This window comes from Pristiophorus japonicus, unplaced genomic scaffold (assembly GCF_044704955.1).
Source record: "Pristiophorus japonicus isolate sPriJap1 unplaced genomic scaffold, sPriJap1.hap1 HAP1_SCAFFOLD_464, whole genome shotgun sequence".
Lineage (NCBI taxonomy): Eukaryota > Metazoa > Chordata > Chondrichthyes > Pristiophoridae > Pristiophorus > Pristiophorus japonicus.
This window is the reverse complement of record NW_027254368.1, coordinates 168,146-186,543: the sequence shown is the minus strand read 5'-3', so window position 1 is coordinate 186,543 and position 18,398 is coordinate 168,146. Positions and strand designations below refer to the sequence as shown.

The window sequence follows — 18,398 nt, the reverse complement described above, 5'->3', positions numbered from 1 at the left end:
TGAAGCAAAGAGTAGGAGTAAATGGGTACTTTTCAGAATGGCAGGCAGTGACTACTGGGGTACCGCAGGGTTCTGTGCTGGGGCCCCAGCTGTTTACATTGTACATTAATGATTTAGACGAGGGGATTAAATGTAGTATCTCCAAATTTGCGGATGACACTAAGTTGGGTGGCAGTGTGAGCTGCGAGGAGGATGCTATGAGGCTGCAGAGTGACTTGGATAGGTTAGGTGAGTGGGCAAATGCGTGGCAGATGAAGTATAATGTCGATAAATGTGAGGTTATCCACTTTGGTGGTAAAAACAGAGAGACAGACTATTATCTGAATGGTGACAGATTAGGAAAAGGGAAGGTGCAACGAGACCTGGGTGTCATGGTATATCAGTCATTGAAGGTTGGCATGCAGGTACAGCAGGCGGTTAAGAAAGCAAATGGCATGTTGTCCTTCATAGCGAGGGGATTTGAGTACAGGGGCAGGGAGGTGTTGCTACAGTTGTACAGGGCCTTGGTGGGGCCACACCTGGAGTATTGTGTACAGTTTTGGTCTCCTAACTTGAGGAAGGACATTCTTGCTATTGAGGGAGTGCAGCGAAGATTCACCAGACTGATTCCCGGGATGGTGGGACTGACCTATCAAGAAAGACTGGATCAACTGGGCTTGTATTCACTGGAGTTCAGAAGAGTGAGAGGGGACCTCATAGAAACGTTTAAAATTCTGACGGGTTTGGACAGGTTGGATGCAGGAAGAATGTTCCCAATGTTGGGGAAGTCCAGAACCAGGGGTCACAGTCTGAGAATAAGGGGTAAGCCATTTAGGACCGAGATAAGGAGAGTGGTGAACCTGTGGAATTCTCTACCACAGAAAGTAGTTGAGGCCAATTCACTAAATATATTCAAAAGGGAGTTAGATGAAGTCCTTACTACTCGGGGGATCAAGGGGTATGGCGTGAAAGCAGGAAGGGGGTACTGAAGTTTCATGTTCAGCCATGAACTCATTGAATGGCGGTGCAGGCTAGAAGGGCTGAATGGCCTGCTCCTGCACCTATTTTCTATTTTCTATGTTTCTATGTTTCTATGTCCTGCACTTTAATCTATTTTCCCAGTCCAAGTTACCCAACTCTGCCCTCATACCTTCATAGTCTCCTTTATTTAAGCTTACTACACTGATTAGAGATTCGACTTTCTCACCCTGCATCTGAATTTGAAATTCAGTCATACTCTGATCACTCATTCCGAGGGGATCCTTTACTAGGAGATTGTTTATTAATCCTGTCTCATTATACAGGATCAGATCTAAGATAGCCTGCCCCCTGGTTGGTTCCGTTACATACTGCTCAAGGAACCTGTCCCTATGCACTCCATGAACTCCTCCTCAAGGCTGCCCTGACCAATTTGATTTATCCAATCAATATGGAGATTAAAATCACCCATGATTATTGCTGTTCCCTTTTTACAAGCCTCCACTATTTCCTGGTTTACGCTCCGACCAACAGAGTTGCTACTGTTCGGGGGCCTATAGACTATGCCCACCAGTGAATTTTTCCCCTTATTGTTCCTTATCTCCACCCAAACTGTTTCAACATCCTTATCATTTGAGACAATATCGTTTTTTACTATTGCAGTGATTCCATCCTTTATCAATAGAGCTACCCCACCTCCTTTTCCTTTCTGTCTGTCCTTCCGGATTGTCAAGTACCCCTGAATATTTAATTCCCAGTCCTGGTCACCTTGTAACCACGTCTTTGTAATGGCTATCAGATCATACCCATTTGTCTCAATTTGTGCCGTCAACATATCTATTTTGTTACAAATGCTACGTGCATTTAGACAAAGTGCCTTTAAGTTTGTTTTTTTACCCTTTTTTCCTGCTTGTTTCCTCTCTCCTTCAAACTCGCTTTCTTTATTTTTGCTTTCTAATTCCAGCTTTGCTCCCCTCCCTGCTGAATCTATTGTCAGGTTCCCATCCTACTGCCAAGCTAGTTTAAACCCTCCCCAACAACACTAGCAAACACCCCCATCCTCCCACAAGGTTATTGGTCCCGGCTCTGTTGAGGTGCAACCCATTCGGTTTGTACAGGTCCCACCTCCCCCAGAAGTGGTCCCAATGTGTCAGGAATCTAAAGCCCTCCCTCTTGCACCATCTCTCCAGCCACGCATTCATCTGCTCTATCCTCCTATTTCTGTACTCGCTAGCTCGTGGCACCGGGAGTAATGCGGAGATTACTACCTTTTGAGGTCCTGCTTTTTAATCTCCCTGCTAGCTCCCTAAACTCTGCCTGCTGGAGAGGGGAGGAAGGGGAAACAGTGACTGTGGAATTGAACACAGCCAGAGTTAGCGCCTTAAGGGAAGGGGCGGATGGGAGGGAGGGGAACATGCGAGTATACAACTGAACTCAGCCATCGTCAGCACCTTCAGGGGAAGGGAGGGAGGGGAACCAGTGAGTCTAAAACTGAACCCAGCCAGAGTCAGCACCTTCAGGGGAGGAGTGGGAAGGGAACCAGTGAGTGCAGAACTGAAACCAGACAGAGTCTGCATCTTCAGGGGAGGAGAGAGGAGGCAATTCAGAGAAGGTTCACGAGGTTGATTCCCGAGATGAGGTTCTTATGAGGAAATGTTGAGGAGGTTGAGGGCAATATATTAGCATGGATAGGGGATTGGCTAACTAACAGAAAACAGAGAGTCAGGATAAATGGTTCATTCTCGGTTTGGCAATCAGTAACAAGTAGGTTGCCGCAGTGATCAGTGCTGGGACCCCAACTATTTACAATCTATATTAATGACTTGGAACAAGGGACCGAGTGTAACATAGCCAAGTTTGCTGACGATATAAAGATGGGAGGGAAAGCAATGAGTGAGGAGGACACACAAAATCTGCAAAAGGACAGAAGCTTAGGGAATGGGCAAAAATTTGGGAGATGGAGTATAATATTGCAAAGTGTGAGGTCACGCACTTTGGCAGAAAAAAATCAAAGAGCAAGTTATTATTTAAATGCAGAAAAATTGCAACGTGCTGCAGTACAGTGGGACCTGGGGGGTACTTGTGCATGAAATACAAAAGGTTAGTATGCAGGTACAGCAAGTGATCAGGAAGGTCAATGGAATCTTGGCCTTTATTGCAAAGGGGATGGAGTATAAAAGCAGGGAAGTCTAGCTACAGTTGTACAGTATTGGTGAGGCCACACCTGGAATACTGCGTGCACTTTTGGCTTCCATATTTACGAAAGGATATACTTGCTTTGGAGGCAGTTCAGAGAGGGTTCACAAGGTTGATTCCGGAGATGAGGGGGTTGACTTTTGAGGAAAGGTTGAGTAGGTTGGGCCTCTACTCATTGGAATTCAGAAGAATGAGAGGTGATCTTATCAAAACACATATGCGATTATGAGGGGGCTTGACAAGGTGGATGCAGAGAGGATGTTTCCACTGACAGGAGAGACTAGAACTTGGGGACATAATCTTAGAATAATGGGCCGCCCACTTAAAACTGAGATGAGGAGAAATTTCTTCTCTGAGGGTTGTCAATCTGTGGAATTTGCTGCCTCAGAGAGCTGTGGAAGCTGGGACATTTGTATAAATTTAAGACAGAAATAGACAGTTTCTTAAACGATAAGGGGTTATGGGGATCGGGCGGGGAAGTGGACCTGAGTCCATGATCGGATCACAAATAATCGTATTAAATGGCGGAGCAGGCTCGAGGGACCGTATGGCCTACTTCTGCTCCTATTTCTTATGTTTTTATGTTAACCAGTGAGTGCAGAACTGAACCCAGCCGGAGTCAGCATCTTCAGGGGAGGGGAGGGGAACCAGTGAGTGCAGAACTGAACCCAGCCGGAGTCAGCATCTTCAGGGGAGGGGAGGGGAACCAGTGAATGCAGAACTGAACCCAGCCGGAGTCAGCATCTTCAGGGGAGGAGAGGGGAACCAGTGAGTGCAGAACTGAACCCAGCCGGAGTCAGCATCTTCAGGGGAGGGGAGGGGAACCAGTGAGTGCAGAACTGAACCCAGCCAGAGTCAGCATCTTCAGGGGAGGGGAGGGGAACCAGTGAGTGCAGAACTGAACCCAGCCAAAGTTAGCATCTTAAGGGGAGGAGAGGGGCGGCAGTTCAGAGAAGGTTCACGAAGTTGATTTCAGAGATGAGTGTGTGAACTTATGAGGAAATATTGAGGAGGTTGGGAGCAATATATTCGCATGGGTAGAGGATTGGTTAACTAACAGAAAACAGAGAGTCGGGATAAATGGTTCGTTCTTGGGTTGGCAACTAGTAACTAGTGGGGTGCCGCAGGGATCAGTATTGGGACCCCAACTATTTACAATCTATATTAACGACTTGGAAGAAGGGACTGATTGTAACGTAATGAAATTTGCTGATGATACAAAGATGAGAGGAAAAGCAATGTGTGAGGAGGACTCACAAAATCTGCAAAACGACATAGACAGGCTAAGTGCGTGGGCGAAAATTTGGCAGCTGGAGTATAATGTGGAAAGTGTGAGGTCATGCACTTTGGCAGAAAAAAATGAAAGAGCAAGTTATTATTGAAATGGAGAAAGATTGCAAAGTGCCGCAGTACAGCAGGACCTGGGGGTACTTGTGCACGAAACACAAAAGGATAGTATGCCGAAACAGCAAGTGATCAGGAAGACCAATGGTATCTTGGCCTTTATTGCAAAGGGGATGGAGTATAAAAGCTGGGAAGTCTTGCTACAGCTATATAAGGTTTTGATGAGGCCACACCTAGAATGCTGCGTACAGTTTTGGTTTCCAATTTTACGAAAGGATATACTTGCTTTGGGGGCAGTTCAGAGAAGGTTCACAAGGTTCATTCTGGGGATGAGGGGGTTGACTTATGAGGAAAGGTTGAGTAGGTTGGGCCTCTACTCATTGGAATTCAGAAGAATGAGAGGTGATCTTATCGAAACATATAAGATTTATGAGGGGGCTTGACAAGGTGAATGCAGAGAGGATGTTTCTACTGATGGGGGAGACTGGAACTAGAGGGCATAATCTTAGAATAAGGGGCCGCCCATTTAAAACTGTGATGAGAAATTTCTTCTCTCAGAGGGTTGTAAATCTGTGGAATCTGCCTCAGAGAGCTATGGAAGCCGGGTCATTGAATAAATTTAAGACAGAAATAGACAGTATCTCAACCGATAAGGGGTTATGGGGAGCGGGTGGGTAAGTGGAGCTGAGTCCATGCTCGAATCAGCCATGATCTTATTGAATGGCAGAGTAGGCTCGAGGGGCCGTATGGCCTACTCCTGTTCCTATTTCTTATGTTCTTATGTTCTCTGCCCACTCCCCATAACCCCTTATCCGCTTATCGTTTAGAAACTGAGTAATTTGGAGGAGGGTCCAGTGACCCTGCTGGAAAATGCACGTGTGAGGCCTCAGGTGAGGACAGTGGAAAAGCCTGTCAACACTCACTGTTGAGGTTCACACAGGGAGATTGGGCACATAGGTCACTACTGGAGAGAAACTGGTGAGTGTAGAACTGAACCCAGCCAGAGTCAGCACCTTCAGGGGAGGAGAGGGAGGGGAACCAGTGAATGTAGAACTGAACCCAGCCAGAGTCAGCACCTTCAGGGGAGGAGAGGGAGGGGAACCAGTGAATGGAGAACTGAACCCAGCCAGAGTCAGCACCTTCAGGGGAGGAGAGGGAGGGGAACCAGTGAATGTAGAACTGAACCCAGCCAGAGTCAGCACCTTCAGGGGAGGAGAGCGAGGGGACCCAGTGAATGTAGAACTGAACCCAGCCAGAGTCAGCACCTTCAGGGGAGGAGAGGAAGGGGAACCAGTGAATGTAGAACTGAACCCGGCCAGAGTCAGCACCTTCAGGGGAGGAGAGGGAGGGGAACCAGTGAATGTAGAACTGAACCCAGCCAGAATCAGCACCTTCAGGGGAGGAGAGGGAGGGGAACCAGTGAGTGTATTTCTGAACCCAGCCAGTATTGGTGGTGAAAACTAGGAGTGGAGGAGAAACAGTCTAGAAATGTGCGATGGGTTTGGATTTCAGCACAGCAGGAGGGACAATGTGTGGGACAGGGATTTACAGCTTTGGAAGAACAAGAGAGGAAAGTATGTTCCATGGAAACTCGGGGGCCAAGTTTCGACCGACCCGTAGAATGGTGCACCTCCGAAAGGTCAGCCGACTTTCTGGAAGGAAAAGCGCACCTAATACTCACCTCGTGATTCTCCACGATGATCAGGCCTGCTTAGGACTGGGTGCAGCGCAGCAGAAGCAGTGGGGGCCGGAGCTACAGCCCTTCGCCGAAAAAGTGCCGGCAGCTGCGCGCGTGCACAGTGGAGTCTGTGCACATGCGCAGTAGTTCCTGGCCCTCCCAGCGCATCGTGGCTCCGGGTGACCCTCTCCCTGGTCGAGTAGCCTGCCTGGCTCACCGTCCCTCGCCTCGCTGCTGCCTAAACCCGGGCCTCGCCTCACCGTCCCTCGCCTCGCTGCTGCCCAACCTCGGGTCTCGCCTCACCACCCCTCGCCTCGCCGCTGCCCAACCTCGGGCCTTGCCTCACCACCCCTCGCCTCGCCGCTGCCCAACCTCGGGCCTCACCTCGCCACCACTGCTCTTACCTCAAGGCCTCCTCGCCGGCCCGCCTGAACACCTCCTCCGCGGTGGGGCCGCCCGACCACCTCCTCGGCAGCGGGCCCCACCGGACCACCTCCTCGGCAGCGGGCCCCACCGGACCACCTCCTCGGCAGCGGGCCCCACCGGACCACCTCCTCGGCGGCTGGGCACACCCGAGCTCTTCCCCTTGAAAATGTAATCAGGCAGGCAGGCAGGGCTGAGTGTGGGCCGTGTGCTGCTGGAGGGCTCCCGGTGCTCCCCAACGCATCGGTGCTGCAGTAGGTGAGGTAGGAACTTATAATTTTTTATTGATTGATTTATTGATTTTTTTTGTTTATTGATTTATTTATTGATTGATTTATTGATCATTTATTATTGATCATGGTTCTTTATTTTTAAAAGTGAAGTGTTTAATGCTTTGGAGAATCCTCTAACTTCCCTCTAACTTCACTTCCCCCTCCCCTTAACTCTGGCTACCTGCGCCTGATTGCTAAAGTGTCCGCAAGGTTTTTCTGAGCATATCAAAGTGGACATTGACTCAGGCCTAAGTTAGTTTGGAGTAACTTTTCGCTGTCTCAACTCACTTAAATGGCCAAAACAGGCGTAAGTGGCTGGTAATGCCCCCTTTTGGGAAAAAAAACTGCACTAAAAAGAAACGGAACGATAAAAAAAACTGAACTAACCGACTGAAACTGGAGCAAACTAAATGGGGAGAATTGCGATTTCTAGGATTCTCAAAAAAAACTCGTTGTTCCAAAAAAATAGGAGCAACTCCTGTCGAAACTTGGTCCCTAGATTGTCTATTCTGAATTTCTGTCTTGTACTGACAGTGATGAGTTTTATTATCTCCTTTTACAGAATATTAGAAGGGGAGATTTTCAGACAGAAAGCACAAACCAAACATCACGTCAAGATCTGACGGAGTCAATCGATTCTTCAGGACCTGAATATCATTGGCCTTTGAAAGTGGAAGGAGAAATGTTTGCCTGTGGGAAAAGATTTCAAATGTCAGTGTGACTGGAAAGGCACAGAGACACACACACACCCGAGTGAGTGTTCCACTGCCTGTGGAAAGAGCTTTAACCAGTTACACAGCCTGAAAAAACATCACACCATTCACCGTGCGGAGAAACTGTAAACGTATTGTGTGTGTGGGCGAGGCTTCAACCCATCGTCCAACCATGGAGAGTCACAAGGATACCCGCACCATGGAGAAACCGTGGAAATGTGGTGACTGTGAGAAGGTATTCAGATCACCATCAGAGCTGGAAATTCATCGACACAATCACACTGGGGAGAGGCCGTTCACCTGCTCAGAGTGTGGGAAGGGATTTACTCAGTCATCCACCCTGCTGACACACCAGCGAGTTCACACCGGGGAGAGGCCGTTCACCTGCTCTGAGTGTGGGAAGGGATTCACTCATTCATTCCACCTGCTGACACACCAGCGAGTTCACACTGGGGAGAGGCCATTCACCTGCTCTGAGTGTGGGAAGCGATTCAATCGGTCATCCAACCTGCTGACACACCAGCGAGTTCACACTGGGGAGAGGCCATTCACCTGCTCTGAGTGTGGGAAGGGATTCACTCATTCATTCCACCTGCTGACACACCAGCGAGTTCACACTGGGGAGAGGCCGTTCACCTGCTCTGAGTGTGGGAAGGGATTCACTACGTCATCCAACCTGCTGACACACCAGCGAGTTCACACTGGGGAGACGCCATTCACCTGCTCTGAGTGTGGGAAGGGATTCAGTCAGTCATCCAACCTGCTGACACACCAGCGAGTTCACAAGTGACTGCAGGAGTTGGAATCTGCTGTTATTGCTGTTGTTAATCACATCCCGACTGAACCATGTTCATTCTGACAGTTGGGGTTTGTTTCTGATGATAACCCTATAACTAGGCTGGACTTTAATATTCTGGATATATTGCTGATTGTGTTCTCGGGGCTGCAGTGTCCATTTAAGAAACGCTGTGTGTTATCTTTCCCCTTAATTCAGCGACTCTCAACAGAAAGTTAGTTTACAATAAAATTATGAACTTTTACTTTAATCCTAAACTGATCTTTGGTACAAAATCTACAATAGTGTGTGAAAGTTTCCACTGAATAAAATCTCCAATTAGAAAGAGCTTGCTGACAATTTTTACTGACTTGCACATTACACACAGTGGCCCCTCCATTATCCACCAGAAAGAAGGGGAATGGGAATTAGTGGGGAATCAGTGTCCCCAAATGTTGCCCTTCCCGTCTGGTGCAGCAATCCCCTCGGCACGGGAATGGAAACAAGTTCAGACCAAAACTGTGCGCAGTACTCCAGGTGTGGTCTTACCAATACCCTGTACAATTGTAGCAGGACTTCCCTACTTTCAGACTCTATCCCCCTTGCAATAAAGGCCAGCATTCCATTTGCCTTCTGATTACTTGCTTTACCTGCATGCTAATCTTTTGCGTTTCATGTACAAGAACCCCTCGATCCCTCTGCACGACAGCATTTTGTAATTGTCTCCATTTAAATCATAATTTGCTTTTTTATTTTTCCTACCAAAGGGGATAACCTGACATTTTACCACATTATATTCCATCTGCCAGATTTTTGCCCGCTCATTGAGCCTATCTATATCCCTTTGTAGATTCTTTGCGTCCTCCTCACAACAACCTATCTTTGTATCATCAGAAAATTTGGCTACGTTACACTCAGTCCCTTCATCCAAGTCATTAATATAAATTGTAAGTTGTTGAAGCCCCAGCACTGATCCCTGCGGCACCCCATTAGTTACGGTTTGCCAACCGAAAAATGACCCATTTATACTGACTCTGTTTTCTGTTAGGTAGCCAATCCTCTATCCATTCTGATATATTGCCCCCAATCCCTTGAGCTCTTACCTTGTGCAGTAACCTTTTGTGTGACACCTTCTCGAATGTTTTCTGGAAATGCAAATATACAACATCAACTGGTTCTCCTTTATCCACTCTGCTTGTTGCATCTTCAAACAACTCCAGCAAATTTGTCAAAACATGATTTCCCTTTCATAAAACCATGCTGACTGCCTGACTGCAGTATGATTTTCTAAATGTCCTGCTACTACTTCCTTCATGCTGGACTCCAGTATTTTCCCACTGAGATGGTAGACTAACTGGTCTATGGTTTCCTGCTCTGCCTCCCTCCTTACTTGAATAGGGGTGTTACATTTGCAGTTTTCCAGTCCGCTGGGACCTCTCCAGAATTCAGGGAATGGTAGATTACAACCAGTGCATCCACTATCTCTGCAGCCACTTCTTTTAAGACCCTAGGATGCATGCTATCAGGTCTTGGGGACTTGTCCACCTTTCGTCCCATTTGTTTGCCGAGTACTTTATCTCTAGTGATAGTGACTGTTTTAAGTCCCCCCTCCCACCACCCTCACCACCGCAATAGCTCCTTGATTATCAACTGTTGGGATGTTTTTAGTGTCCTCTACCGTGAAGAACAATACAAAATATTTGTTCAAAATCTCTGCCATTTCCGTGTTTCCCATTATTAATTCTCCAGTCTCATCCTCTAAGGGACCAACATTTACTTTAGCCGCTTGTTTCCATTTTATATACCTGTAGAAGCTCTTACTGTCTGTTTTTATATTTCTTGCTAGTTTGCTCTCATATGCTATCTTCTCTGTCTTTATCATTTTTTAAGTCGTCCTTTGCTGGTTTCTAAAAATTTCCCAATCTTCTGGCTTTTCACTGTGTTTCGCAATATTATATCAGACAGGAGGGGATTGGTGACATGGAATCATAGCAGTTTACAACACAGAACAAGGCCATTCGGCCCATCATGTCTGTGCGGCCGAAAAAGAGCTATCCAGCCTAATCCCACTTTCCAGCTCTTGGTCCGTAGCCCTGTCGGTTAACGCACTTCTAGTGGATATCCAAGTACTTTTGTAAATGCTCTTTCGGGCAGTAAGTTCCAGACTCCCACCTCCCTCTGGAGGTTATGCTAGAACTGTGTAAAACACTAGTTAGGACACAGCTGGAGTACTCACACAGTTCTGGTCATTACATCACCCTCTTGGGCCAGTCCGGGCTCACCCTATTGGGCCAGCCCGGGCTCACCCCATTGGGCCAGCACAGAAGGCCCAGTATCCAGCAGAGAAAATGAGCAGCTCATTGATTTTATTCTCATCTGCGCACAGTGGGTGCAGAACTGAACCCAACCTTATAAACTGGAAATGTATCGTCGCAGTCACACCGGGGAGAGGCCATTCACCTGCTCTATATGTGGGAAGGGATTCACTCGGTCATCCCACCTGCTGAGATACCAATGAGTTCACAAGTGACTGCAGGGGTTGGATTCTACTGTAATTACTGTTAATCGCATCCTGACTGAATCGTGTTCATTCTGTCAGTTGGGGGTTGTTTCTGCTGATGTTAATAACCCCTATAACTAGGCTGGAGTTTAATAGTTTGATACTTCAAATAACAAAGTGTGTCAATATTTGATGTCTCCACTATAAGAGGAGACTGATGTATGTTCTGTTACCAACTGCACCATTTTGGGCCTTTTCTCCTTTTTAACTCGAGGTTATTTCAGTTTTCATATCTTCAGTTACTCTCTGGGACAAGTCCCAGTTCCCCATACCTTCCAGAGTGCCTCTCCTAGCCTTGGTATCCAGGGAAGGTGTTGGTCACACGCCCAGGATCACGAAACATAAAACCCAGTCTGTTAATCACCTTCAGATACTGGACTTAGCGTGTGCCCCACAGCATCTCTCTCACCTTCGATGTGCAAATGGAGCATCACGCCTGCAAACCTGGTTTCTATTTGCATTTGAATCCACTCAGCAAATGTATTTTAAAAATATGTACATATAAACTGATCACATCAAATAATTGGCGATGGTTTAGAGTCAACAAGATGAATAAGTAAACACATCACAGCCCAATAAACCAGCTCTATATTCACAGGAGAAAGTCTGTTATCTAATTACTCAAATGTCAGTTGGTGAGATGAGCGACTGAATCACTTTCCATGTACAACACCATCCATTCCCACTGTCCCCACATTTAGTGTTGAGTCCGGTGGGTACACGAGTCTCACAGGCTGAACGATTGGTTGAAGGTGTATCCACACACACAACATGTGTCCTGTTTCTCCCCGCTGTGATTGGTGTTTTTACAAAGGCTGATGAGAAGGTGATCCTGATCAATCCGGGAATCTGTCAAATCTTGAGGCAATGATTGGATTGAGTTTCCCAGCTGCAGATCCTCCCCTTCTAATACCCTGCAAATAAATGGTGGTGACAAACATTGTTACTTTAAGTACAGGATAGAAATTCAGAACAGACAATTCTAGATTCTACAGAACATTCTGTCCCCTCCTGTCCCTCCTTATTCTAGACACTCTCCCTCCATCTTCACTGTCTAAAAATCAACATTCCTTTCAGCATCTGAGATTTTTTATCTCCAGAAAGTGCTGAATCTGGCTGTGTGCAATTCCACAGACATTATTTAACCTCTAGTGCCTCACCGTCAGTCGACTCAGTGAGTGCCAGCAGAATTTCCACTGTGGTAGGCATCACAGCCTCAAATCCTGTCCTCAAATAATGCAGAAGATAGAGGTACGCGGAGTCAGAGGAAATGTATTAGCATGGATAGAGAATTGGCTGACGAACAGAAAGCAGAGAGTCGGGATAAATGGGTCCTTTCGGGTTGAAAATCGGTGGTTAGTGGTGTGCCACAGGGATCGGTGCTGGGACCACAACTGTTTACAATATACATAGATGACCTGGAAGAGGGGACAGAGTGCAGTGTAACAAAATTTGCAGATGACACTAAGATTAGTGGGAAAGCGGGTTGTGTAGAGGACACAGAGAGGCTGCAAAGAGATTGAGATAGGTTAAGTGAATGGGCTAAGGTTTGGCAGATGGAATACAATGTCGGAAAGTATGAGGTCATCCACCTTGGGGAAAAAAAAACAGTAAAAGGGAATATTATTTGAATGGGGAGAAATTACAACATGCTGAGGTGCAGAGGGACCTGGGGGTCCTTGTGCATGAATCCCAAAAAGTTAGTTTGCAGGTGCAGCAGGTAATCAGGAAGGCGAATGGAATGTTGGCCTTCATTGCGAGAGGGATGGAGTACAAAAGCAGGGAGGTCCTACTGCAACTGTATAGGGTATTGGTAAGGCCGCACCTGGAGTACTGCGTGCAGTTTTGGTCACCTTACTTAAGGAAGGATGTACTGGCTTTGGAGGGGGTACAGAGACGATTCACTCGGCTGATTCCGGAGATGAGGGGGTTACCTTATGATGATAGATTGAGTAGACTGGGTCTTTACTCGTTGGAGTTCAAAAGGATGAGCGGTGATCTTATAGAAACATTTAAAATAATGAAAGGGATAGACAAGATAGAGGCGGAGAGGTTGTTTCCACTGGTAGGGGAGACTAGAACTCGGGGGCACAGCCTCAAAATACGGGGGAGACAGTTTAAAGCCGAGTTGAGAAGGAATTTCTTCTCCCAGAGGGTTGTGAATCTGTGGAATTCTCTGCCCAAGGAAGCAGTTGAGGCTAGCTCATTGAATGTATTCAAGTCACAGATAGATAGATTTTTAACCAATAAGGGAATTAAGGGTTACGGGGAGCGGGCGGGTGAGTGGAGCTGAGTCCACGGCCAGATCAGCCATGATCTTATTGAATGGCGGAGGAGGCTCGAGGGGCTAGATGGCTTACTCCTGTTCCTAATTCTTATGTTCTTATGTCTTATGTTCTTATCCACACACTTCCCAGTTGAGGTCACTGGATCGGTATGAAGAGCAGGGACACTGGCTGATTTTTACTCATATTTAGCCCAGAGGTACTGAGGACAATTATAACCCTTGAACTGCTGCCTTGGCTGAGATCAACTAACAGCCCAGATCAAGGAACGAACTTGGGAACTTCCCAGTCAGTACTGCAGAGTGTTCTAAAATTTGGGGGGTTGAGGGAGGGTAAGAACAGAATATTTTGAAACAAATTTTACTCCACCTTTAACCGAAATCTTCGTCACTGGAACATCAAAAACAGTGAGACATTTTAGAAAGGCTCAAGTCACTGAAATCGACAGCTTTACAATCACTGCACAGTACAGAAGGGAGCGACTGTTAATGGGAGCTCTGTTAGTGAAGTCCTCCGACACCCCAAGATAAACTGGACTGTCCCTTTAACTATAAATAGGCAGAGAAAGGGGAGTCGCTGCCCCTTAAAATATCTGCCCCATTCCCCCAGGCAGTGGGAGGAGGAACAGCGCGCAGTCTCTTTCTATCCTGACCCAGCAAGCGCCGCCGGATAGGCTGCCGCAGGGTCCAAAAGTCCACAGCAATTTAACCATCGGGTGCAGCAGAAAACAGAAAAGCGCGCACACAGAGCCTTTGATATATATATATATATATATATATGTATATGTAGATATATGTAGATATATGTTTGTGTGTGTGTGTAAACAAAACACATCATTCTTCAAGTTTGCTAGTCAATACCACAGATAAATTATCATCTTCAGCAATTATTTTCCAGCATTTTATTTCCATTTTCTTCACAATGTAATTGCAGAGTGTTTAATACCTTTACCATTTACTGATAACCCATTGTCTTGTGTGCTCTTGTTTAGAAAGTGATGTCACACTGACCATTCTGTTGCCAAGGTGACCATGTCTGTCTGCAGTATTCAGTGGGAAAGGGGATTAAATCACACTGAGGATAATGAGCAGCTCCCCACCAGTCTCTGAGCTTTATTGTCCAGTGATCACCTCACCATCACACAGAAGCTCCTGAGATTTACCCCCGTGTGTGATAATTGGTGCCAGTGATGGCAACAGTGAAACTGTACCTATACCTGCCGTGAGGTTAATAAATATCTCATTCTCTCACTGGTTATGTCCTTCGTTTGGAAAGGAATGATACACTTGCAACTATCCAGCAAAATTTGCTCTGTTTCTGTCTCCAGTCTTCTGTTTTCTGACTGTTACTTTCACTGTTTCCTCCCCAACCACTTCCAATATTTGTGGATGTTGTTTAGTGCTGCAATAACTAAGACATGGTCGAGGTTCAATAAACTGAGACAGGGTTTAGTGTAATATAAACAGAGACAGGGTCTAGTGTAATATAAACAGAGACAAGGTCTAGTGTAATATAAACAGAGACAAGGTCTAGTGTAATATAAACAGAGACAGGGGCTAGTGTAATATAAACAGAGACAAGGTCTAGTGTAATATAAACAGAGACAGGGTCTAGTGTAATATAAACAGAGACAGGGTATAGTGCATTAATAACTGAAACAAGGCCTTGTTTTACACTAGAAACAAGTCTTTAAGAATCTAAAGTTTTTTTGCAATAATAACTGAAAGAGGTGATAATGTCACACTAACAGAAGCCGGGTCTACTTTAACAATATCAGAAACATACTCTATTGAATGCAACAGAGACAAGATCTATAGTTATAATAATAGAGGCGTGCACTAGAACTGGAATAACAGGGACAGGTTATTTTCCAATCATAGCAGAGGCCGGGTCTAGTGTAACAATTCCAGAGACAGAGGCCCATACAATAAGAGTGGAGACAGGGTCCAGAGTAATAACAGCAAATGCATGGCCCACTGTGAGAGTAACAAAGACAGTGTTTGATCCAATAATAACAGAGGCAGACTCGAGTGTTATACTGAACACAATGCTGGATCTAGTGTGATGGTCACACAGCCAGTATCTAGTGCAACAAAACAAAGATTGGGTCTCATCTAATAGTGTGTGCAAGTCAAGGCCTATTGCTATAATCTTATTCACCCCATCACCCCTGTGCTCACTGACTTACATTGGCTCTCAGTTAAGCAACGCCTCAATTTAAAAATGCTCATCCTTGGTTTCAAAACTCTCCATGGCCTCGCCCCTCCCTATCTCTGTAATCTCCTCCAGTCCCACAACCCTCCGAGTTCCTTGCGCTCCTCCAAATCTGTCCTCTTGAGCATCCCCGATTTTAATCGCTCCACCATTGGTGGCTGTGCCTTCAGCTGCCGAGGCTCCAAGTTTTGGAATTACCCGAAACCTCCACCTCCTCTTTCAAGGTTCTTTTTAAAATATACCTCTTCGATCAACCTTTTGCGAATCTGTCCTGATATCGTTCACTGTGGCTCTGTGTCAAAAATGTTTCTTTTATTGATATCGATCTTGTTAAGCACCGTGAGAAGTTTCACTGAGTTAAAGGCGCTATATTAATGTAAGTTCTGGTTGTTTTATTGTTGTAGCAAATGCTTTGCCGAATGTCTAATAACAGAGTCAAGGCCCACTGCAGTATGAATGGGTGGGGTTAGTGTAATAACACAGGCACGGTCTAGTGTAATGGGAACAGGGAACAGACCATGTCAGCCTTGGCTCAGTGGTAGCACTCTCGGCCCTGAGTCAGGGGGTCGGGGTTCAATTCCCAATCCAGAGACCTGAGCTCATAATCTAGGCCGAGACTCCAGGTGCCAGTACAGAGGGAGTGCTGCACATCAGAGATACTGTCTTTCAGATGAGACATCAAACCGATGTCACCCGAGTCCATAAGTTGGACATAAAAGATCCCATGGCCACGATTCTGAGGAAGAACAGGTGGAGTTCTCCACGGTGTCCTGCACAATGTGTATCCCCCAACTAACATTTCTGAGAATGGATAATCTTCTCATCATTACATTGCTGTTTGTGGGATCTGGCTGTGCACAACTTGGCTGCTGCATTTCCTCCATTACAACTCCTCTCCATCCTCCTTCACCCCTCACCCCAACTCTCCAACATCCCCCCCCCCCCACACCCTAACTCCTCTTTTATCCCTATTCTCCAACCCCTCCTCATCTTCCATTCACTTCAATTGAAAAGAAATAGACAGGTTGTATCAGTGAGGATTTGAAACAGATTCTAGATATTCTTAGAGTCCCGATCTTTCTCTATCACTCGAGGAGTTAGATAACAGACTTTATCCTGTGAATACAGAGCTGATTTATTGGGCCTTGGTGTGGCTACATCTTCATCTTGTTGACTCTAAACCGTTGCCAATTATTTGATGTGATCTGTATACTTGTATGTATTTTTTTTAAATACACAGAGTGGATTTAAATTTAAATTGAACCCAGGTTTGCAGGCGTGATGCTCCAATCACACATCGAAGGTGAGAGAGATGCTGTGGGGCACACACTAAGTCCACTAGCTGAAAGTGATTAACAGACTGGGTTTTGTGTTTAGTGATCCCGGGCATGTTACCGATACCTTCCCTGGATACCAAGGCTAGGAGAGGCACTCTGGAAGGTATGGGGAGCTGGGATTTGTCCCTGAGTAACCGAAGGTCTGAGAACTGAACTAATCTAGAGTCAGAAAGGAGAAAAGGCTCAAAAATGGTGGTATAGTATTAGGCCGTCCCTCGTATCGAGGATGTCCTGCTTCCACACCAAAAACGGATGAGTTCCCAGGTGTTTCAATGAGGGACCTGACATTCGAGGTCCCGAACTACACACTGAAGGGTGGAAGATGCCTGTGCATGGATTCTTTTAACGTGGGGTGGCCGCTGCACACCAGCCACCACACGGGCTTGACAGAGCTAGGTGTTGATCCAGTGGCAAGGGTGAACCAAGATGACTGGAGACCAAGCTCTGCTGCACAGACCTAGTGCGCATGCATGCTCCTACTATCCATGGATCGCAGTGTGGGCTGGCCCATGCTGCCCCAAGCCCTCGCCTCTCCTGGGCCCCAAAACCTCGTTCCTGGGCCCCGATCTCTCACTGCTCCTGCGCCCCGATCAGATACAGGACATCAATTAGTCTCCTCTTATCTTGGAGACATCAAATATCAACACTGTTAATTGAAGTATCAAAATACTAAACTGCAGCCTAGTTGAAGGGTTATTAACATCAGCAGAAACAAATGCCAGCTAACAGAATGAACACAGTTCATTAGGATGTGAACAACAGCAGCAACAACAGCGGAATCCAAACCCTGCAATCATTTGTGAACTCGCTGGTGTCTCAGCAGGTTGGATGACCGAGTGAATCCCTTCCCACACACTGAGCAGATGAACAACCTCTCCCCAGTGTGAACTCGCTGGTGTATCAGCAGGTTGGATGACTGAGTGAATCCCTTCCCACAAACTGAGCAGGTGAATGGCCTCTCCCCAGTGTGAACTTGCTGGTGTCTCAGCAGGGTGGGTGATTGAGTGAATCCCTTCCCACACACTGAGCAGGTGAATGGTCTCTCCCCAGTGTGAACTCGCTGGTGTACCAGCAGGTTGGGTGACCGAGTGAATCACTCTCCACACTCAGAGCAGGTGAACGGCCTCTCCCCAGTATGAACTCGCTGGTGTGTCAGCAGAGTGGATGACCGATTGAATCCCTTCCCACACATGGAGCAGGTGAATGGCCTCTCCCCAGTGTGAACTCGCTGGTGTGTCAGCAGGGTGGATGACCGAGTTAATCCATTCCCACACACGGGTCAGGTGAATGGCCTCTCCCCGGTGTGACTGCGTTGATGAGTTTCCAGCTCAGATGGGTAATTGAATCCCTTCCCACAGTCTCCACATTCCCACGGTTTCTCCATGGTGCGGGTGTCCTTGTGTCTATGGAGGTTGGACGATCAGTTGAAGTCTCGACCACACACAGAGCACGTGTGCATTTTCTCCCCACTGTGAATGGTGCGATGTTTTTCAGGCTGTGTAACTGGTTAAAGCTCTTTGCACAGTCATTGCACTGGAACACTGTCACTCGGGTGTGTGTGTGTCTCGGTGCTTTTCCAGTCACACTGATGTTGGAAATCTATTCCCACAGGCAGAACAGATAAACATTTCTCCTATTTTGAAA

The 18,398-nt window shown here is 46.6% G+C and overlaps 1 protein-coding gene across 15 annotated transcripts in view; it reads left to right on the top strand.

Moving 5' to 3' along the window:
• The window catches only part of LOC139252394 (zinc finger protein 239-like), a 281,958-nt gene that overhangs the window by 177,162 nt on the left and 86,398 nt on the right, over positions 1-18,398 (top strand). For 3 of the 15 annotated variants that reach the window (XM_070873387.1, XM_070873386.1, XM_070873388.1), the window contains one exon: positions 7,433-8,707. The exons of the other annotated variants lie outside the window; for them this stretch is intronic. In XM_070873387.1, the coding sequence (XP_070729488.1) occupies positions 7,756-8,373 (618 nt within the window). In that variant the 5' untranslated portion in view covers positions 7,433-7,755 and the 3' untranslated portion in view covers positions 8,374-8,707. Of the gene's footprint in view, positions 1-7,432; positions 8,708-18,398 lie in introns of those variants that run through there. 15 annotated transcript variants of the gene reach the window in all.